The 23,730-nt window shown below is 39.7% G+C and overlaps 1 protein-coding gene across 1 annotated transcript; it reads left to right on the forward strand.

Moving 5' to 3' along the window:
• The first annotated feature begins 1,498 nt into the window (after positions 1-1,498).
• Positions 1,499-21,795, forward strand: mnd (L-type amino acid transporter minidiscs). The gene is made up of 9 exons (XM_069117467.1): positions 1,499-1,611; positions 2,963-3,478; positions 11,128-11,346; positions 13,956-14,226; positions 17,701-17,824; positions 19,506-19,706; positions 20,244-20,393; positions 21,018-21,195; positions 21,650-21,795. Exons 2-9 carry the CDS (start codon positions 3,214-3,216, stop codon positions 21,709-21,711), a joined length of 1,470 nt encoding a protein of 489 aa, XP_068973568.1. The 5' UTR covers positions 1,499-1,611; positions 2,963-3,213; the 3' UTR covers positions 21,712-21,795.
• Positions 21,796-23,730: the final 1,935 nt, after the last annotated feature.

Here is a 23,730-nt window from a genome sequence, read left to right on the forward strand (position 1 = left end):
TAAGAGATTCACGTAAATTTTCATAAACTAAGGATAACGTTACAAAATTTTAAATTAAGAATTAAATTTTTGAAAAAATTGACCGTTTAAAATTCCGGAGCAAAAGCAAAGAATAACGATTCGAAATATGAATTTCATATTTCGTTAATGCAGAGAAAAATGAGAGGAAGTACACAGTACCGCCGCGCCGCAACGGACGTGGGCACTGGTGTAGCCTACAAAATTTGTTCCTAATAAAATGTACCATTACAAACATCAGACAAACCGAACTAATCATTCGATCTCAAATTCTAATAAAATCAATCCGATCTAAATAAGATATTTATAACCCGTAAAAAAGAAATCAAACTACATACGATATATTTAAAAAAGTATATGTGTGTGTGTGTGTGTATGGGGTGTGTGCGTGTGTACGTGTGTGCGTGCGTGTGTATGTGTACATAAATCATCGTAAATTTCCACGATATTACCAATATGAATTATGTATCCAACTTCTTTTTTCTCTGATAACGATATCTCGGAATAATTATTATTTACGTCATTTATATTCGTCCGAAGGTTTATTTACGTTGAAATAACGTGTATTTGTATATTTACAGCCAACTTTCGACGTAGAGCCGACGCTAATGCAATGTCTCGTCCGAGGGTTTCGACACGATATCTACATTAGCATACAGTATGGGTGGCATTAACGCACCGTGCGGTTGTGTCAAATGAAATTCATGTGCTTTGTCGCGGTTTCAAATGTAGCCAAAACGAAGTGCCAACTTTGTGGAAACGTCGGTCGATAAAATGCGATATACAAGTGTGACATATAATGACAATATGTGAATGTAATTAGTGATATTTTTACGTGTTAGTACAGATTGCGTACTTGATAGATTGAATACAATTGGATTAGATGCGATTTGATTTGAATGCACATAATATGCAGAAATGTATAAAATATCCAAAGTACTGTACTCTTTATGATATTTAATAGATAAAACAACTTTTTATGCAAGTTTCAATTTCATAGTTATATTTTCCGCAGCTTACTTATAACGCTAATCAATTCTCAATTTCTAAATTATTTTCTATTGCATGAACTACCCAATTTAATGATAATGCCTACGAAAAGTCTACTATAAATTACAGCAAAATTATAACGCAAATAGTAATATATCTACAAATAGTAACATTTGTAATATTAATAATAATACAGCTAAAAATTATAATACCAGTAGTAAAATCTATAGATAGTAATATTTATATTATCCAATTATTCAACTTTATAACTCCAATAGTAATAGCTAAAAATTATAACAGGATTATAGAGCAGATTTCGAAAACAAAAGATTGGAATATCGCTATTCATGTATACAAGTGTGGTTAAAAGAGAGACAAAGAGAGAGAGAGAGAGAGAGAGAGAGAGAAGGGGGGGGAGAACGCTGCATACATACATACATACATATACACATACATATCTATATATATATATATATATATATATATATATATATATATATATATATATATATATATATATATATATATATGTACGTTGAGCGAACGCTCCCGCGTTTCTGTAAAATAAACGTCAGCTGATCGTGATTTTAATCAAAAAGAACGGTATGTGAAAATAAAACTTACGAATAACGTTGGGACTGATACCTCATCGATATTTATCAAATTCAAATTTTACATGATTATTCTAGTTATATGCATATTCTTCTGGACATTTTTACACTTTAAAATCTCTTATAATTGCACAGATATATGCAATCTATTTATCGCTGGGTGCCATTTTACAAGTTTCGATCTTGTATCGAATTGTATCAAAGACGCAGCCATCAAGAAGAATCGATACATGTCTTCGATACTTATACGAAAATATCAATATCGATTTAATAACTCTATTGATCCATTAAGGACCAAAGTCGCGATAACGCCGCACATATTTTATTTGTAATTTCTTCTTAATCAATTTACATTATTGGATTCTATTCGATTTACACTATTGAATAGGCATTTTAATTGTAAAAAAAAAAAACTTCAGAAGTTATTCAATAGTTTCTTCGTTACTATATTTTGTTCCATTTAGGCCCTGCAATTTTATGAAATTTAAAGAAACTGAAATACTTCACAACGCTATAATAAACTATCTTTCTAACATTACCAAATTCTTTTTGTAACTTCGATTTGTGTAATGGCTTTTGGTAATGTATTCAGTATGCTAATACAATCATTGTTGGCAAAACGATAATTTACTTTATTTATGCTTTTCTAAATAACCTAACTGTAAGCCGTGCTAAGTGCTGAGCACGATCGCAACGTGAGTATTTCATCATCAAAACTGCGGAATTTTTGGGCAAAAGAGCTTTTTTAGCTTTCTTGGCCGTAAGCAAAAGATTACGAACAACCATTATCCGCGATACTGACATTCTCTGGTTACTAGTAACCATCGTCGATGACTCTCGAAAATTGTCTTTCGACCCTTCGATTTCTAACAGCTTGAAAAGTTTACACCGTTTCTTTCCTCTTTTAGTTGTAGAGTACGATAACTAATTAAAGGGTAGTTCGATATTAAAAAAATTAATTTTATCCTGTACGTAACCAGGATAACTATTCCGTGGTCGGTAATGATCGTAGGTAACTGAAAAAGAATACATATCCGTGATGGATAATGGTTGAATGGTTACCATTGGTAACCAAACAGATCGTAATCATTTATAATGTTTATTCAGGATGAAAATCATTCAAACTAACATATCGATCGCTATCCTACAACTTTCTTAGCTCGAATCATAAGTGTTGCGATAACTGTCGTCTGCGACTCTGTATGGATTTTCCATACACTTGTTCGAATCGAATTGTTAGAATATGAGAAACGTGTATTGCATCTTGTTTGCATCGGTCCCATCGTTACTCGCGTTACTCGCGTTACTCGCGTTTTAATCGTGGAAATGACGATCGCCGGCAGGCGGCGACAGCGTTGCTACCGTAGAAAGGACTGCAGTCGCGCACGTGTGTCCGTTGAGTGAACGACGCCACGCGGCGAGAGAGAGCCGGTGTCTTTGTCTCTGTGCACGTATATTTCTTCGCTCTTCTTTGTCGTTTTCACACGTGCATCAGGCGTGTGCCGTCTCTCGGTATGCTCGCACCGTTCAGTAATTTTTCGGCTATCGACGGACGAGTATCTCGCGAACAGTAATTTTGAAAGCGGTGCACACGATGCCGGACAAAATCGCGCCAATGGAGAAGCAAGTTTTGGCGATCACGAAAGTCATCAACCATGAAAACGATGCGGTGAAATTGAAAAAAGAACTCGGTTTGCTGGACGGTGTGGCGATTATCGTCGGCATTATCGTTGGCGCCGGAATCTTCGTATCGCCGAAGGGTGTGCTGGAAAATAGCGGCAGCGTTGGACAGGCTTTGATAGTTTGGATCTTTTCCGGTGTTTTGTCTCTGATCGGTGCACTATGTTACGCGGAACTCGGTGAGTACTAAATATGTATCAGTCCAGATGTTATCGACGAGAAATATTTGCTACATTTAATTTAAAATTCCGCTGCGGTCGTCCGCGTTGCGTCTGTATGATCTATGTAGGGTTATTCGCAAATCACGGCTAATCAGCGGTGACATGGTGAAAAAAGGTACACGTATGGTTAATTTTCTTTTCTTATCTTTTTTGACGAAGGTACATGTGCATATGCTTTTTTAGAAGAGCAATTTAAAATATTAAAATAGACCACGTATATATCGTGGTGATATAGTGTTATTAGTATTTTATACATTATATATATATATGTATATATATATCAGCGTAACATAGAACGTGATATAAATATTAAATGTAAAATGCATTGTATTTATATGCAATTTGACGGAAAAATGACATATAACAGGGATGTAGCTATTATTTCAGAATATTGTACGAAAGAAATAGCGTATCTTTTCTTTTATCAATTGCTACACGTTTTGATTTTATTATTCGCGACAGTATACGTCTGCGGACAGACCTTTCGACTCTTGCATCACCTTTTGCCCCAGTCAATTGGCTTAGAAAGTAACAGTTGCTCTAAGACACTTGCGGTCTATTTTTAAGATATTAAATCGATTTAAAAATTTAAGCACGAAGCGATTAAATTATTTTCGTTTTTATGTTATTTTTATTTTTCAAGTCAATCGATTTGAAAAGGGTACTTGATTGGCTCAAATTACAGCAGATAGAATTGGAATAAATTATTTTTGTTGTTGGCCATAATTCGATTGCTACGATTTTAAATATGTTTGTTTGTGTTTTGCTGTATAAATTGAACAAGAAACGAAGCCAATAATAGATTAATAAAGTCGAAGTATGCCGGCGAGCTAGTGGCCCGAGCGCGGTTGGGGCGCGCTGTCTCGACCGGAGAGTAGCGTCAGTTACCGTACAAAGAATTGATCCTGCGCATACAAACTGAGCGTTATCTCAACGACTAATGGTCGAGATGAGACGAGACCCTTTTTGCTTATCAATTTGTTCTTTACTTTATAAGCATAATTTAAACATAAATTGATTCAAGGATCGAAATTTTTATTTGTTTACGATAAACTTTTTACTTTCGTCGTTAATTTATTGTTAATCATAATCATTACCATTGGGACTAGTTACACTTAATAGGCTAGATATAATATAGTTAATAGAAAAAATTCATTTATTTACGCGAGAAAGAAAATATCAGCTGTAAAAAGGAGCCAGAACTAACTTTGATCGGTATCGCACGGCTCTTCCTTGATTATCACGCGTATATACTTGAATTATACACGCAGTACATTTGCGAAATAGTTGCATGACGACATTGTAACACAAGTTAGCGAAGACCGCATTATTCGCGTAGTTTTAGTTTCTTTTTTTTTTTTCATCGTTTACTTATAAAGGTATCAGATGCAATTGTGTACGCGTAAGTAGCATAATAATCGTAACATTTTGAAAGTCATAGGATTCGATGTAACGGCGATGAGAAAAATCAAAGTTGAAACCTTTCAAAGTAATTGTTTTCGGTATCACAAACAAACAGAACAATATTTTTATAACGAATACGCATTAGATTAATATTTCGTACGTACATAATTCTTGTTTACTCCAGATAAGATCGTGGTAGCTGTTTTTCTTTCCAATTACCGCTAAACCTACTTTATCCTGCCGTTATTACCCCTTTCTTTGGTGCCGTTCCCTCCTCCTGTCCCCCGAACCTCTGCCGGTGTCCTCTTTGTCCCTCGAAATTCTTTTCATTTGCTCTAGGCCCGTTCCTGCGTCGTCCAAAAAGACCTCCATGCTGATCCTCGCACTCCCGCGTCTGCAGCCCTCAGCCAGGTGTTCTATCGCCTTCTACATCCTCATCCTCCTCGAATCCTCCGCGAATCCTTCTCTCTCTCTAGTCTTGTTTAGTCTCGCCTTCGTTGCGCGAGACATCTTCCGTAAATTTTTCAACAGATTCGACGATTCGAGCATCTCATCGTTATAAAACGGTTTTACGGCCTGAAAATTGAAATTGGCGTTTCCTTCGAATCGAAACGACTGTGCGATCAGCTCGTTGGAACTCGTCCATGTGTCTGCAGTTATAACACACACACACACACACACACACACGTCGGAGATGAAAGGACACCGGAGTCTCCCCTCTGGAACTTAGAGAAAATCCATAAAATTGTAATTAACGTCTACAGCTGTAATTAAACAATTTGCCGTCATTCTACCCAATTGTATTTATTTGAGATTCATGACAATGAGCTTGGGCTCAAGGCGACGATCAGTGGCCGAACGTAGCCGCGGTCAATGGGACGAACGCTCCGTCTAACAAAGGTGTGGAGTAATAATATGGCCTTCGTTAAAAGAAATACCCGTAGAGGTACTCGACGGTAAACATTCCAACGGTTCCTTCGGGCAAAACGATTACCAGATGTCGATGCACCTACACAAGTTCGGCTAGCCCGAGGACCCGTTATAAATCTTAGGATTTTGTTAATTAAGGTTCTTCAAACGGACAAGCGGTCTTTGTCCCAAATTGACCAGTTAACGGCAGCGTCAATTTCCCTCGCTTCCCGAGTGAAGACGTTTCTCCACGAATCCGAGGATTTCGTGCTTTTAGACACACCCCGTCATAGTTTTCCTCGACAGCGTCACCGTGACGGAAAGTCACTTTTTCGCTGGTGTACGAGCTCTTGGACTAGTTAACTAACGTCTCGATATCGATTCCAACTTAGACTTCGACGAAGAAATAAGCCTACTAACCCGTTGACCGCGGATTCGTTGTCGGACCTAGGGTCGTTGTCGTTAGCTTCTCGAGCGTCTGATTACCGCGGTTACTTGTCAAATTCTGTAGTAGTCGTATTTGCACTAGTCGATGTCTCCTCCATTGCATAGCGACAATGTGTAGTTCAAACGAGGATTCGTTTCACGCCCCTAACCCTAATCATAACGAGAATTCGACGTATATATACGTCGGGTTTACATTGGAATTAGGGTTAGGGGCGTTTAATGAATTTTCACTGGAATTAGCCATCGATGCGGTACAACAAAGATACAGCTTATTGATACAGGTAGAGATATTACGGTGGTAACGGGTGATCGCGATGTTCATCGACAAATTCCGTCAAATTCTAAGTTGGACTTTATATTAAAACGCGAAATAATCACTGCTCGTAGAACGTTACTTCAATCGTCGACGAGATCGTACGAAAAGGTGTCTCTCCGGCACGGTGACGCTGTCGAGGAAAACTATGACTAAGGGTGTGTCTAAGGGCACGACGAGATCATCGAATTCGTCGAGGATAGCCTTCGTTCGGAAAGCGAGGGAAATCGACGTTGCTGTTAATTGGCGAATTTCCATGTTGGTGGTTAGAAAAGGATGCTAGCCGTCCTCGAGGGAAGGTCGCTAGCGGGAGGCGTCGTTCGTTGAAAAAATAGATCTCCCCTATCTTTCCGTAGTTGGGACAAAGATCGTTTGTCCGTCCGAAGGACTTTGGATAACTAAATCTTAACGTTTATAACGGCCCTCGGGCTAGCTGAACGTGTACCGTGGAGATGCGTCGGCATTTGGCAACCATCGTACCCGAAGAATAGGGTCGCCTCGAGCCCAAGCTCGCTATCATAAATCTCGCACAAATACAATCGGTTTGAATGGCGACAATTGTTTAATTACACCTCAGGTAGAATCTAAATTACGGTGTTGACGAACTTTCCCGAAGTTCCAAAGGGAAGGCTCCGATGTCCTTTCATCTCCGACATATATTTTATTTTTTCTATGGAGAAAAGCCTTTCGAGGATTTGCGATGTTTCGTAAATGTTAACAGGCAGATGCAAGTAAGCGGAAAGGTTTCGTTCGGAAAACATCCGTTTTAAGGGAAACTCGCTTTTATCGGTCTTGTAGATGCTGAACGAGATGGACAAACGCGATTATTAAAGCTATTTTTGTACAAGCGTAGACCACGAGTTAAGCTCTGATCGCTTTCACCGTATCGGTGTTTTTCTTTTGCGACATCTTGAAAAGTAAATTGATTCTCCGCGGTGTACAATGCGCGTAGTCGGGCGACAAAAGTCGGTAGACGTCGATAAAGCACTCGCGTGCTAAGAACGTGACAAGGACGACGATGAGGTGCAGCTATCGAGCATAGAAACGCGAAGACGGAGTGCGCGAGCGAGTCGAAAAAGCGACGTAGTTATAGAAAGCGACCGCTGCATAGAGATCTCTTGGGTCCTTGTCTAATAACGCGTGTACGATCCTGCGATAAATACGCGAGCGTACGAGACACCGATCAACGAACAGCGGCAATGTATACGCCTGATTAGACAAGGATAGAAGCAGAAGACGCCCGCATGCGACGTTTTCTTTTTATTTCCACGGCGCGTCTGCTTACACGGTAAGGTAACGTACGACTATGCTCGCGCTCTCTCTCGCTCTCACTCTTCGTACGTATCTCTCTGTGCTATCGGACGCGACCGTCAACCGTCGAGGTAAATTTCAACGTAAACGTTCCAATTTACCAAGTTGGTCGATGCGACTTTTCAACAACTCGTACACGGCGATATCCGAATATAGTCATTTTTAGCAAGTAATTTAAATTTACGATTTACCAGCCCCGCGATAAGGTAGCGAGTCCTACCTTTCCTTTCTTTTCCGTTTTCTTCACTTAGAAATAGACGTTTCCATTCGTCTAATACACTGTGCGTTAAGACGCTTCGGAGTGCAGACTCTAGAACGACGAACTAAAAGCATAATTAGAACGACCGCAATTGATAGGACGCTTGGAAACTGGTAACGACGTTCAACTACACGTGTTGCGCGATGATCGGAAAACGATGCTCTCAACGCCTCACGAGCAAAGGTCAACAGATTGTACGGATTATTTTTTTTCAAATCTAGACGAATTTCCAAAAAGATAGAGATTTGTCGGTAAATATTTTACAATTGCGTGTAGCATCGATCGTTTTACATTTTCTTTTTACTTTTTACTTTTTAATTTTTCGATCGTCGATGCTTCCAGCTTTAACGCGTAACTAAGAGTAGCGTCTTTTTACAAAGTAAATAAGAGACGAAACGAATTTTGAAACGACGATATTTCGGTATTGCTGAAACGGAGATTTGTCGTATTTAAATGACAAAGGATCAACGTCCTATCGTTAAAGCGATGAAAATTCTTGGACCGCGATATTTCTAGCTATGTTATTCGAATCATACAAAATATCACGGAAATGAACTATACTGCTACTAACTGTACATATATATATATATACATACATACGTGTATACGAATTAAAGGGGAAGCAACGATCAAAAGTAACATTTACGATACGAAAAGTAAATTTATCGACGAAAGATTAAAATTCGAACGACCCTCTTGGTAAATTTGTAACAAGCTCCTCCGTTTAACGAGTGGTATTCGAACTCTACGAGACGAAGCTTGCAGTTCGATTCGGCTTTACCAATACGTATCGAACTTGGTCTTATCGCTAGCGACAATTTCGTCTTGCCGAGTCGAGAAGATGATTCGTCGTTCGCCTTGGTTCAGAGCCCCTGTGCCCTGCCGTAAGTTGGGCCACTCTGTTCACAGTCCACGTCCACGAGACGCGTACAAACGTTCGCAAAAGGAGTATTCGCTATAGCGGAATACGTACAAATACGCGTATAACCGAAACGAACGATTTATCCGAAAATAATCTGGCACGGTGGTCACGTTACGTTCGTAGATACTGTGAAAACGTTTGAATATTGTCACGATCTCGCGTCGAAAATGTACGACGTTTCCTTGGCAACGAATGGTTCTGGTAATACGTTAACATTCGATCGGACGAACGTCGTACTCGAATATAAAGGATTATAACGAACATTTTATTCATCTGCGCGCAGATGCGACCGCATCTATAAGAAGCGTTACAGCTAAACGCGGCGGATCGATTTTGATAAAATTTTGTTTCGTAAAATTATCCGAAAATACGCCAGACTTTTCTATCGATGATCGTTCGCGTTACCGTTACGGTACCGCGTGTAATATATCGATTTAACGACACATTTTTTTATCGCAAAATCAAACGAAAAATCCATCTTTCGGATAAAATTGCGCGGAATGAATACGGCGTGTAAAGATAAATATATAGAGTATCCAAAGTATAATACGAGAGAGGGGGGCAGAGTTTTCTTCGCGTTGGAGAACGCGCGATTCGTTTCTTCTACTTGAACGATGTAATTAAAATGTGTCGTGGCACGCGACCAACGTAACCCGATCCGTGACTCCGAGAAAAGGGTCAACGATGCTCGATCGAATTACCGATGCCAGCGATTCGGCCGATTTCATCGAGTCTCTTCGAAACTCTTCTTCCTATCGTAGATACGGCGTGTTACTGCGTCGTTGCGGACGAAACGATCGAATTTTCGATCGAATTTTCCATCAAATTTTCAACGTTTGTAGCTTTCTTCGAAAACGATATTCATCCTACCTATAATTGGTCGGATTCGACACGTTCGATCGAAATCTTTTTGCCTCGATGGTCCATCTTTTCGATCCAGCAAGACGAAGATCAAGGATGCCGAAATCTTAGATTTACGCGTCAGAATTTTCGAGTAGAAATTCCGTGTACCACGGACGAAAGTTTGCGTATTTTCAAACACCTGTCTATATCGACCAAAATAAGAGAAATTTTATTTGACCGATCGTTCGAACAGAGATTTATTTCGATGATGTTGGATATTGCGCTCGTCGAGAGCGCTTGGAACGTTTAAACAAAATCGGCATCGATGAAAAATTCGATCCAACTACCATATATATCTAGTCGTGCGAAGAGAGATTTAGTTTTACGTTGTTGCGAGTGACACGTGGATAGTTAAACCGGTATTAATAGGACGTAGTTTCAAAGTTTCGGATCCAAACGTTTCACCGACGTTCCCTATCGCGTTTAAATGTTGGAACGTAAGGAGCCAAGGGTCGTAGGACGAATTTAACGTTCGGCGAACGTCTCTACGTATCTCGCGAATAACGCGATAGGTACTTGCGACTCGTTCGATCGCCCACGAGTTTCAACGCGTTACGTTAAACGCGATTATCCGCTCTCCACCGCTGTTCGCGATCGCTCGAATGCTTCGCGCGTTGTTAGGCTCAATTCGACGCGATTCGTCTTAATTACAGTACGATCGAACTCCATGGTACTCGAATCTCTTCGTTGGAACGCGAAGCTTATATCCAAGGTCGTGTGTCGAGGTCAATGTCATTTACCAAAATTACAACCCGTATTCCATTCGAGGTACTCGATGTATCGTATTTTTGCGCGTTACACGTATTCTAGTTGCTTGCCAGCTGTGACGCTGTGTACGCGCGTTATCGAAGTTATCAAAGTCCTGCGACTATATCGCGTCGTAGCGTGCATAGATAAATACGATACGGTATAAGCGCGCGAGATTTCTCCGGCTTGCAACCGGTGTTTGATAATATCGTTCGATGGCGCTTCCGAAGGCGAATTCGTTGACCTTTCGTAGGGTAGGATCTTTTTTACGAATATCACGGCGAACGATCCCGATAAAAACGATGGACGATCGCCTTCTTTCTCACTAGCCTCGTATCGACGACAACGTTGCTCGGTCAAAATAAAAATACTTGAATTTTTTTTGAATACAGGTACCATGATCCCGAAGTCCGGAGGCGACTACGCTTACATCAACGACGCTTTTGGACCCCTACCGGCTTTCCTCTACCTCTACGTGGCATTGTTCGTGCTGGTCCCAACTGGAAACGCGATCACAGCCCTAACGTTCGCACAATACATCTTGCAACCAGTTTGGCACGGTTGCGTTCCTCCGTACGCAGCCGTGCGACTACTCGCTGCCGTTATCACGTGTAAGAACACCCTTGAAATTACAAACGTCGACCTCTTCGGATCGGAAATTCGCTAAACTCTCGAACGTTATCGGCCGCACGATTCCAAATAATTTTTTTCTATGCGTAATTTCGGTCTTAATATCGGCAAAAAATTGCCGGTACCGGTACATCGATCGCCGCCCGTACGTACGCGTCCGTGTGACGGAAGCGTAGCAGCCGCCACGCGTTCGTTGCTCGGCGACCCGTTTTCTTGTCCGTCAACCCCGATCGATCTCTTTATCTTCGCGTCGTATCACACGGACGCGAATAAACAGCTTCTACGATAATCTCGTTCGCAACCACGTACGTTCGTCGTTATTTTAGGCAAACGTTGCCCTACGTCACCTCGCGACGACCGAATCGAAGAAACTAAGCTAATAACGGATTCTTGGATCTCTTGCAGCGTCGCGTATACGGGTGCGCGCACGGGGCTCTATCGTCCGAAGGATCGCGCGAAATAGCCAAGTTGGCGCAACTCCGCTTTATATATGCTATAAATCGGAGATAAGTTTAGATAAGATAGGTTTGGGACAGGTCGTTTCGTCCGGCTACTGTATGTAGCAGCGAACGAATTTGGCGAATTTTTGCAAAAACCAAACGGCGTTCGTTCGTCCATCTTTCGAGAAGAAGGTCGTTATCGAACGAAAACGTTTAGAAATTTCGCATCGTATCGTTCATCGTGCATCGGCCACGTATTGCGCCGAAGAAGAAAGTTGTTCGGAATCGTACTTTCGACAGCGTATCAAAAGATCATTTTTCAATTCTCCGATAACTTTGACGGTCGAACGCGACTTTAAACCAAAGAGGAAGAAATATTCGATCGCGATTACCCGTAGTTGTTTGAGAGAAGGAAAAAGAATACGAATATCTGCAGAGAAGCGGGAGTAGCGCGCAGGGTCGCGAAATTGTCGGGCGAAAACGCGAGGCTCGCTCCTCTTTGTCGTATAGAGAACAGCGATCTCCTTGTTGCGACGTGAAATTTAAAGTTCCACGGCGACGAACAAATCGCTCCGTGTTCTCGCCTATCTCGCCTATCTCGCCTATAATTATACTTGTTCGAACGGCAACTCGAAGATGATGCGCGATAAACGTACTCGTTACTGTATCCTGTGCATACGGTGTATCGTACGTAACCCAACGTTTCTCGCTCTCGGAGATCGAGACGTAACGTAGCGCGAAAAGAAACGGCCGGATTCTAGACGAAACTAATAGTCGACGACGAATACGCAACTCGATGTAGCCTGTACTTGACATTGATTATATATTATCGTTATTAGCGTTTTAAACGATTAGGATAAATATACGACACGATATATAAGCGTAAGCGATACGCAATACGTTTTCGCACATGTTCTTAAACATAGACATGCAACACACGCGCATTATGCGCATTATATTGCACGAACATCCGCGGTCTAACGATATACATCAAACTTTTATCCGACGGAATATCTTTTCATCGTTCGCAGCAAATTCGTATAGAAATCGTTATTACGAGGACGATAAAAGTTTATCTCGAAGCAGAAGCGTGCAGTAAGATAATTCGAAATATTCGCGTACTTTCGAGTAGCAGTTCTAACACGCGCTTCGTACAAAAACGTTCGCCTGTGTGCATGTAATTTCGTTTCCGCGGATATTAATGTTGCAGGCATTGATCGCTTATACATACTTGTCGATGACCTTTATTCGCTAACGCGTATGCCGTGAGATCTACCGCGTGTCGTCAAAAATTCTTAATACCGAGTTTTCGAAAATGTCGCACTCTTGTTTCGTCTGGTTTCGAGTACGTGTAATAAATTTTCTAGAAATTGCTAGGAGAAGATAATCGGCGAGAGGAGAAGAAGAAGAAGAAGAAGAAGAAAATAATCGCTCGTCGATTGAACGAAAAGTTGGCCAACGGGTTTTTAGAACGATCGTAACGTTCAGAAACGCGAACGAACGATTTCTAACGATATTAGCGAGTATATCTCGAACGATAAACGTTTAAGAAATATATACGTTATTATTTAGAAAGCTGACGGTAGCTTAGATTTCGAGCGACTTTTACTTTTGCGCGTTACCACAGCTCGACCTTAGTTGTCGAGATATTTGCGAGTAACCGCCGGTAGCGCTACAGCGAATTTCGCGTGCATCCGTAGCACCGCATGCGTCGGTATCGTTCGTCGAATTTATAAAGCTAACTCGACCTAACTCTTATCTTCTGTTTATACATATGTAATGTGTTAACGAAGACTGATCCTTCGCGTTACAGCCCCGTGCACAGCTGCGTATTAAAAACGATTACCATATACGATATGGACTGGTTTCGAATTAGCCTTTCAAATCCACGGGTTTGCGTAACAAATAACAACGTAATTACACTTCGTGTCAAGCTTTATATTTTATCGCTGTAATCTGAAACTAGAAACGTCGCCTCGTCCGTCGTATCAGCGCACGTACTTGCGAATTTATATCGTAGCGCGAAAATAAAGACCGACGACGTGTAGCGGAACGCGAATGGCCGACGAACGTAAATAAACGGATGGGAAAAATCGTATTTTCCCTTTTAATTCCAAATAAACGATATTATCCGATCGATATGGTTGCAGGCTTGTTAACAGCCATCAACTGTTACAACGTGAAATGGGCGACCAGAGTGCAGGATATCTTCACCGGAACGAAGATTTTCGCCCTGGTGATCATCATGGTTGCTGGATTTTGGTGGCTCTGCATGGGTCACACGGAAAATTTTCGCCATCCCATGGATGGAACCAATACCCAGCCTGGCTACGTCGCTCTAGCCGTTTATTCAGGCCTGTTCTCTTATTCCGGATGGAATTATCTGAATTACGTAACCGAGGAGCTAAAGGATCCTTATAGGTAACGTATCGTTATTTCTAGCGGAACTTTGACGCGTGTTAATCAACAGAGTCGTTTGCGAGCCTTGCTCCATATTTTTTTTTTTTTTTTTTTTTTTTTTTTTTTTTTTTTTTTTTTTTGTGATCGAACTCTGCGATACGTCGAAAAGTAGTGGAAGAAAAATATGCGTACAAATATTTTCTAATATTTACGTCAAAATTTACGATTACTATTTGCAATTACCGCGATATAATTTATACGCGGGGTACACGAAACACGGAATTGTATACGTTATAAGACGAAGACCAACGCCTTTCACGTACAAAAAGATAAAATCGATCGGTTTGGTTTTTGAAACGTTCGATCATCGACGTTTTATCTCTCGGGATGTCGCGTGATAGAATTTTGAAAAATTCTTGCCCGAACAACCGTTCTTCGGTTTCCCGTAAAGACGAAGGAAAACCTTATTCGCTTGAAATAGTAATCGAGCGAGCGAACCTTTCTCGCTTTCTCTTCGTCGGAAGTCGCGATGTCTCGCTGTTAATAAACAAACAAAGAAACCAGATTCGTTCCCTTTCCTTTCGCGGGCATTTTGGCGCAGCTTCCGAGAGAAAATCGTAGTTTCTTCGAACGAGACTCTTCGCACGATTACGACCGATTTAACGAAACACCGGTTAAACATAAGTTGGTTGGATCGTGCGACGTGTTATACTTTATTCGGTTCGTCCTCGAGATTACGAGTACGCGAATGTTTCAAGAAGTAGCAATTTTAGCCACTGGAATCTTTAATTTATCGAATTAATTTAATTTATCGAGCGAACGAAACGACTTGTTTATCCTCTTAAATAAACTCGATACGGAAGAAAGTACGTTCTAAAGTACGTATTCGTCGAAATGGAGGGAACGCGACGCAACTCGACATTGCAAATTTACGATTAATCGAAAGAAACGATCGTTCAAAGATATTACCGGCCTGATAATGTGACTGTTTTTGTCCGAGATGCAGCTAAAGTAAGCCACGCGTCTCGTAGAACGAGCCGCGAAAAGTATACGTAGAAAACCGGCTTTACCGGAAACTGACTATGTCCACCTACTCGCCGTGCCGATCCACGAATCGTCCTCCGTCTTATACGCAAGTACGAGCGAAATTTCAGGTCGAAAAGCATATTTAAGGTTCTACAAGATGCACCGAAACTTCGACTCTCCGTTAAAGATTTTAGGAAATATCTCCTAGGAGGCGAATAGAAATCAACGTTAGATTCGTTGGAAAAATAGCTGTAGCTGCGGCTAACGACGCTAGCAATAGTTCTACCGCTTCGATAAAAAAAAAAAAAAACGCCTAACGATAAAAAAAGCCGTCCCGATACTCTGCGTTTCGCCGAAACGGCTGAACTTTCGATCTACGTAGGAACGCTAATGAATAAACGAATAAATGCTAAATCGACGAGTAAAGGCTGCCAAGACGGAGCTCTCGAATCAGGAACGATCAAAGTACCGGAAACGTTATCTCGTTTAATTTTTACAAAGATGGCGTAGGTTAAGATGGCGAATATATTATCGCGCGTCGTCCACGTTTCCAGAGTTTTCTCTCCGAGCTCGGTCCGTAAACGATCTATCGGTTGTCGCGAAACTCCGAGCCTCTTCGCGAACTCTCCGTAGTCCGATCGCTCTCCTTCTCCCTTATCCGTATTTACCTGTCTCTAAGAAATATATTTAACCGAATCTTATCACTGAAAAACACGTCTCACCTCTCTAGCGCACAACGAAACGATATACGAAGTTGAAGCTGCGCGCGGCACATGGAGAGAGGACAGCTCTTGTCTTTTTAACCGACTTCGAAAAGGAGGAGGTTATCGATTCGACGAGTATGTATCTTTTATGTATGTCCAGCGATTATTCCGCAGCGGACGATCATTCCTATCGGGATGAAAACTTTTACATTTCGTAGAGGATGTTCCCCTGGTGGTCTCGCTTGCAGAAATTTGCCGATTCGTCGGTCGCGAGTCGAACGATTCCCGCGAGTAAGTCAAATTTCGGATACGTCGCCGAGCTCCGGTCCACTCGTCAGATAATAACGATAATATAATCCGTTGTACGAGCCAGATCCGGACCGTCGTACACGAGGATCGTTCGCGAGGATGCGGGATCGTACCCGTTACCCTCGCGCGATATCTACACCCTGATAGATCGATCCTCGAACAACTTGCCGGGAGGAGTACGGAATATGCCAAAAGCGATCCTCTTCGCTTGTACTATCCGAACGTGTATACGCGTTAAAACGATAAACGGACATCGTTCGATATCGAAGCTCCGTAGCTCGTCGCGTTCGCGTCTTCCAAGCGATCTCGCGGATTTCAACCACCTCGAGACGTATCGTCAAGGTGCGCGTTCCGCGCAATGTTTTCCTACGGCAGTCGCATAAAGTACTGCAGGGGAACATCCTGCGTACATAATATATCCACGTTGCGCGCAAAGTTCCCATCGCTATCATCTATATACATATATATATATATATATATATTATATGGTTAACAGCGTTAGACGTTCGTTTATTCGTTTTATTAGACGGCTTGAAAGACTCTTCTCGATCTCTAACCTATAGCTGTACGATCAAAAATTCCAAGACGAAGAAACATCTTTGGAGAATCGATTTGCTCGAGTCGCGGCAAATCGGCCGTAACTACAACGATTATATCGAAGGGAACAAAACCATGGTTTAATTTAACGATACATCCTGTCGAACGGAAGCAGCGGTGAGCGTGGAACAGCGTTCGCGTAGGTTGCTGCACGCGACTCAATTTTTCGCGCGGTGTGTTTGTTCGATCCGAGCAACTGACGACGAGTACGAAAGTGGAACGAACTTCTCGATAACAACGCGAACAAAGATATTCGTAGAATTACGGAGTAAAAGTGACGCATCGTGTGTGCGAGCGATATTTACGTAGTTTATATTTAAAACATGAATGAGATTTTCGCGTTTCTAAATCTAGTTTGGCGATTTTCGTGTTTTGCGCTCTTTGTTCGTCGATAATTCGTACGAGTCTTTGTTGTCGCGTTTATTATCGATAGAAGCGACAGTTTGAAGAAAATACACGACCTGTTTTCGTCGATAACGAACAGCAGAAAGCGAGTATTAAAATCTAAACAAATATTCAAATATCGTTAAAAACGACGTTTAAACCGTATCGACGATCGTATTATATTTCTAACGACAAGAACGTAATTCTTTCTACAAAATTAATGGTAGGATTTGATTTTTTAGATAGAAAAATCTTTTACGACGATGACAAAAGTTATTTGCCGAAATGTCGATTTCACAGAAAATTTACCAACGGTTTCTCGACCGAAATTTTCAAGTACATAATTTTCCTAGTAGTACGAAACGAATACGTAATAAAAGTGGAGGGAACGTTGACAAGCGAATCGAGAAAATTATCTCGATAACGTGATGTAAAAAAAAAAATATATATATATATATAATTATCATTTTTGCAGAAATCTTCCAAGAGCGATTTGCATATCATTGCCGTTGGTGACTGTGATTTATGTCCTGGCGAACATTGCTTATTTCGTGGTGTTAACGCAAGATGAAATTCTGGCATCGAACGCTGTCGCTGTCGTAAGTTTATCTTTATTTTGAATTCGTTTAATTTGGTCTTTTCAGAACCGAACGTTTCTTCAACATTGGGAAGATTTTCTTCCTATCGATTATCCACGGTAAAGACACACCTATTCTGCTACCATTGTAAAGGAGACGTGGTACTTTAGAATTACAATCTTACAACAACAACAACAACAATATATATATATATTATCATGGAAACGAGAAAGATCCGCTTATCTTACTAATACTGATTAAACATTTTGTTCTCCAAACGTTGTTACGTTACGCGCCAAATTTTATCGCGCTTGACGTAATTTCAGATACGTTTGGTCCTGTCTTTGCACGAATTTTTCTTACGTACGACTTCCGTTTGACGCGGTTAAAAAAAAAAAAAAAGAAGCTGCAACTCTCTTTTTGGCAACTACGTGCAATATCCGGAAATTCTCCGCTTGCAAATTCCGTGTCACCGTCGCCTTTTTAACTCTGCTTTATTCTTATTCCCAATAAATTCGCGTATTACTTTCCAGAAAATAGACTAGAAAATAGAAAATATAACGGCTAAAATCATCGTCTATCGATAGTAACGCGTATCTAATTTTGCTGCGTCGTGTTCGATCCGATTTTTCGCGGATATTTTCACGCCACAGCGTCGTTACACAGCGTTCTTGTTTCTTTGCGAACAATTATTTGGCTGCCGAGTCGTTAACGCTCGCGTTAATACAGCGTTAATACGATATCGATTAATACCGGCTATGAATTATCAAACTACACCAAGGATATGCGAATATAGACTCTTCTATCCTTTGATCTTATTTCGTATTTCTCGATAGTTTGAATTTCTTTCCAACTGCATCTTCGGCTACAAGCCGAAATCGTGTGAGAGAAAAAAAAGATATATCGAAACTCGTATATCGACTGTCACGAATAATCAGAATATTCGTGTAATCTTTTTTCGTACGTGCTTAAACTCGAAAGCGAGCCGTAAAAGCAGCTAGAGATATAAAACGCGTAACGTTGGAAAACGTCGTGCGAACGCGAATACGTTCGAGGTTGATTCGTGATACTTTCTGGTGGTGATTTTTCGTTAGGAAAAAACGAAAGGAAAGAAATCGTCTTTACGTATCGCGAAAGCTACGAGTCAACGGAACTGCTCGGAAACTATACCGATCGAACGCGTAAATTAGCAAGTAGAATAACAAGCTACCATTGCGACACGAACGTTACAGCGTCAACGTTGCTTCAAAATTTTACGTTCCGTTTCTATGATCTTTTTTCTGCCACTGGAAGGACTATGGTCCTAAAAGTGGCAAAAGATATCGTATAACGCGCGCGCTTCGAAACATTCTATTTGTATGTACGATACGTGTAGCGGTAAGTTTCACAGGTGCGAAAGCCTTCTATTACAAAGTATTATTATCTGTCTATATATAGACAGACAGATACACCGCGAAGAAACAAGAACGGTGTTTACGATCGTTTTGCTGCGTTTGCCTCCTACGCTTTGTCGCGGACTCGACTCGTGCGTGACACGCAAACGTACGCATCTTCGAGTTACTCTCGAAAATAATAGTTACGCGTTACAGCGTTTTTTACTCGTTTTCGATCGTACGGATGAAAAAGAAAAGAAAAATTCGCGTAAACGTACGCGGTAAGTAGAAACAACCTGTTAATTTTTTAAATTTGTCGTTCTGCGCAGACTTTCAGCGACAAGCTGTTGGGCGTGATGTCTTGGATAATGCCATTGTTCGTAGCTTGCTCAACGTTCGGGGCGTTGAACGGAGCAATTTTCGCATCGTCGCGATTATTTTTCGTAGGAGCTCGCAATGGACATCTGCCTGCAGCCATTGCTCTCATCAACGTGCGAAACTTAACGCCGATGCCGTCGCTCATTTTTCTCGTAAGTACCCGTTGTGTACTTTTATTCGGCGCTTGAGATACTCGAGGCGAAAACTACGATTCGACGACGATTCCAGTGAAAGATAAATTTTGAACCGGTCTCGTCCACCAAAAACCTACGAGATGGAAAACTTGACTGTTTTCGATACGCTCGTGCGGCTCCAGTCGATAGACCAGTTGACGGATAATACGTTTATCTCGACCAGTCATTTGCTGTATCCGTAAAACGTGGCAATTGTTTATTCTTTTCTTGGCGTTTCGAGTGGCAGACGAACATGAAAATAACGTTGACGGTGATATTAGTTCGTATTTATCGCTGGAAACGGTCGAATCGCAAATATTCTATAGAATAATTCTATCCAAAGTCAAACTATACGTATCGAAGTAATCGCAATAACTATTAAACGTTTATTACTTTTTAATTCCTTGTAATTCTCCTAATTATAATTAGGAAAAAAATAAAATATAAAAGATTCGTTTTTTTCTCGCTGTCGTACTCGGATTGGCTCAAGCGTTAAACTATAATTTCCGTTTCTAGTGCATTATCACCCTGGCACTTCTGATCATAGAGGATGTCTATGTGCTAATCTATTATGTTAGCTTCGTTGAAGCACTATTCACTACGCTCTCGGTGTCTGGCCTCCTCTGGCTTCGTTACAAAAGTCCCGATCGCCAACGACCAATAAAGGTATGCGAAGAATTTAAAGATTGCACGTTTTTCCTTCTCCGTATTTTATCTATAATTGTTACAGCGCGGTATTCTATTCCGTTCATAGGAAATTCCAAGATGCAAAATTCCACGAAAAATTAATGCATGATAACGAAAATAAAGCACGATATACCTTCTATTTCTTTGACATTACGAATTAGAATTGTAATAAATTTGTAATAAATTAGAAATCGGTTCAAACTAAAACCAGATTCGACTATGAAACATTCGAGACGTAATAAACGAAATTCGAATGAAATAATTGAAAAATACAGCAACGAATATAAAACGAACGAACAAATACGATTCTCATATAGGATTCTCATAGGACAAAATATCTAATTCTCATTTACAAGCGAATACAAAATAAGGAAATTTTGCAGGAAAAATTGATGGAAATTCGAATGAAAATCAAAATCGAATAACCGTTTATTCGTCGTTCAAGAAAAACGATCGAAGAAATTGTAATCGACATAGTGTTTGTAAGGAAGACAAGAAATATGATTCTTTGGTTTTTCATTATTTCGATTAATATTCGACCACGCTAATGATAAGGAATAAAGATGAAATAAATAAATAACGTTGTTTCTTTCTCTTCGTTAGGTGTCTATCGTATTACCAATTATATTTTTCATAATATGTGCTTTCCTGGTCACATTCCCCTGCTACGTGTCTCCATGGGAAGTGGGAGTAGGAGTGATAATCATCTTATCTGGCATTCCTATGTATTGCATCTTCATTTATTGGGAAAAGAAACCTAAATGGATTATCAGATCGTCTCGTAAGTGCTCTCTAACAATCATTTTCTTAACAGTGTATTTTCCAAATCTAATAATACTCGGACTTGCCTACTTTTTATTTAGAACGCAAGTAATAAAACAAACGTCGAATAATCACGCCGAATAAACTAACGTTATTTAAGATAAGGTGTAGCAAAGGGAACAACGAACGAAACAAAAATTTCATTTCAATAAACGTTTCTATCTACGATACTCGATGTTGCTCCTCTTTTCGTATTTCCAATATTTTTACATCGTTGTTCCTGTATTTTTATATATTTGCGTTCAATCTACAACGTAAACGACGTGAACGTCCGCAGTCTAGAGAGTAATTAAAAGTTTATCGAGATAAAAATAGAAAATAGTTTCGTTTTAGTCGAATATTAATTCTCGTTGTAATTTATAAATATAGAGCATACGTTATTTATATAACCAAAAATTGTTTACTTTTTGCAGACAATTTCAACGTGATCTGCGCCAAGTTATTCATGTGCGTGCAAGAGGAGAAAAGTGATTGATCACCAAGTGCCGTTCTACTATAATTAATGTTTACGATTACTTTATAATTAGTTTCGTATAGAAATTTCTATAGCGTGAATGTGTGCTAACATCGATCTATCGATTTCTTCCTTCATAAATACCAACGACAACCATGATTCTTTTATTACAAGTTAAACAAATGCGACTTCGAACGAAAGCATGGCCAACATTCCAACGAAATCTACAAACGTATGTTGTCTATGGTAGAATTTATAAATGAACGAATCGATCACACGCTCGATTTGTATTTTTATATACATATTACGAATGATATATCCATGATTTTCATTGGCTATACGTCAATTGGACGGTTCATCGATTACACGCAATAACATTTTCTAATAATTCATATTCGTAACAATCGCATAGCATAATTGCTAGTTGCTTAGTTGCATTTAACTAGAAGAGAATTGTCTCCTCTTTCACTTTCAATTTCATTTACTAAATTTCTCATTTATTCAAACTGCTTCAAAGCTATATAGGTATAACGTGATAAACAGATGCACCGAAAAGTATACACACAATGAGAATCTTAGAAAGTCAATTGCTCATTTATTATAGAATTTGTAAATACATATTAAGTAGAATTAACCCGGACGAATAAGAAAAAGTAGGAAAGGGAAAATCAGAAAAGTAAAGGAATACGTCAACTTCTCTTTTTAGATAGATTTCCCTTTGCATTTAATTCCTTAATTTCATTTTCTTCGTTGCCTTAATAACAAATTTTAACGACTTCTTATCGTCTCTGGAGAGATGATTTTTCCTCCCGTTATGCGATCTCTCTTTGCCTAAATGAAACCTATTTTACAACAGAATTGTTTGCGCTATTAAACGTTTGCCATTCTTATGGTCGACCATTCTTATGGTTAAACGACATGATTTAACAAGAATTCAACGGGATTAAACGATAAATTTCAAATTGATGAATAGAAAAAGGTTTGAGAAAAAGGAGAAAAAAGTACATACGTACAGAACAAAGCCACAAAGATTGTAATTTCCAAGGTAATCGATACTCTTACTCGCTTAAAAAATTCAAATACTCTTTACTTTTCATTTTCCCTCCCGTAATCTTCTTTGTTCTTATACGAATCAACAATTATTAACCGCTTTGTACGTTTAACTACACGGTTGTTTACCGCGTTCTGTAGATAATGCGTGTGTATAAAATCACATAAGACTGTAAGAAGTATTCGTCTCGCGATAATACACGTGCTCCGTATTGTGCATTGACTAAAATTAATCGACAATGCATAAAATATTCGCTATCGCGCAAAAACTTATTTGATTAATTCATGACCGGTGCATTGTTTTAGGGATCATTTAAACGCATTTCACCTCGTAAGAAAATGTGAATTTTTCATTTCTTTCTAATAATTAAAATAATACGTATCAGGTATTATTTTATTGATAAACGCATAATAACTGTGTAATACAAGCAGTAGAACCGTGTGTCGTATTTAAACTATTTAATTGTACATACACAAAATGAAGCGTTATAAATTGTTTGTCGCAATTCGATCGACTATGCTGTTCGATGGGTGAACGCCATACACCAGCGTTGATCCGTAAACCAATGATAGTGAGTAATTCTTCCATTGTGTATACATGTATGTCTCTTTCGTCTATCACACCATGATTCTATTTAGTTACGTTAAATTATTATTTATAGAACGTTGAAAAGAGAAATGATTATTATTCTATAATTAACGCGCTGAGAAAGTATACTTTGTAATTCATGATTGTATTTCTGCTACTACCACGTATGACACGTCTGGTCGAGTAATGCATTTAAAAGGTAGAAAAATTGAACGGTATCTTGCACACTCGCTATATCAAACAATACCGGTTATTTTATATAATATAGCAAAGATATTTTACGACAAGATAATATTTTATACCGCTTATTAATCGATCAGCTACTCGTAGACCAAACAAATTTGATATCGTATCGTTATAATAACGCCTTCTTAGCATTTTTCTTTTTTTTTTTTTTTTTT

Source organism: Bombus flavifrons, chromosome 7, assembly GCF_040668555.2.
Source record: "Bombus flavifrons isolate JBK064 chromosome 7, iyBomFlav1_principal, whole genome shotgun sequence".
NCBI lineage: Eukaryota > Metazoa > Arthropoda > Insecta > Hymenoptera > Apidae > Bombus > Bombus flavifrons.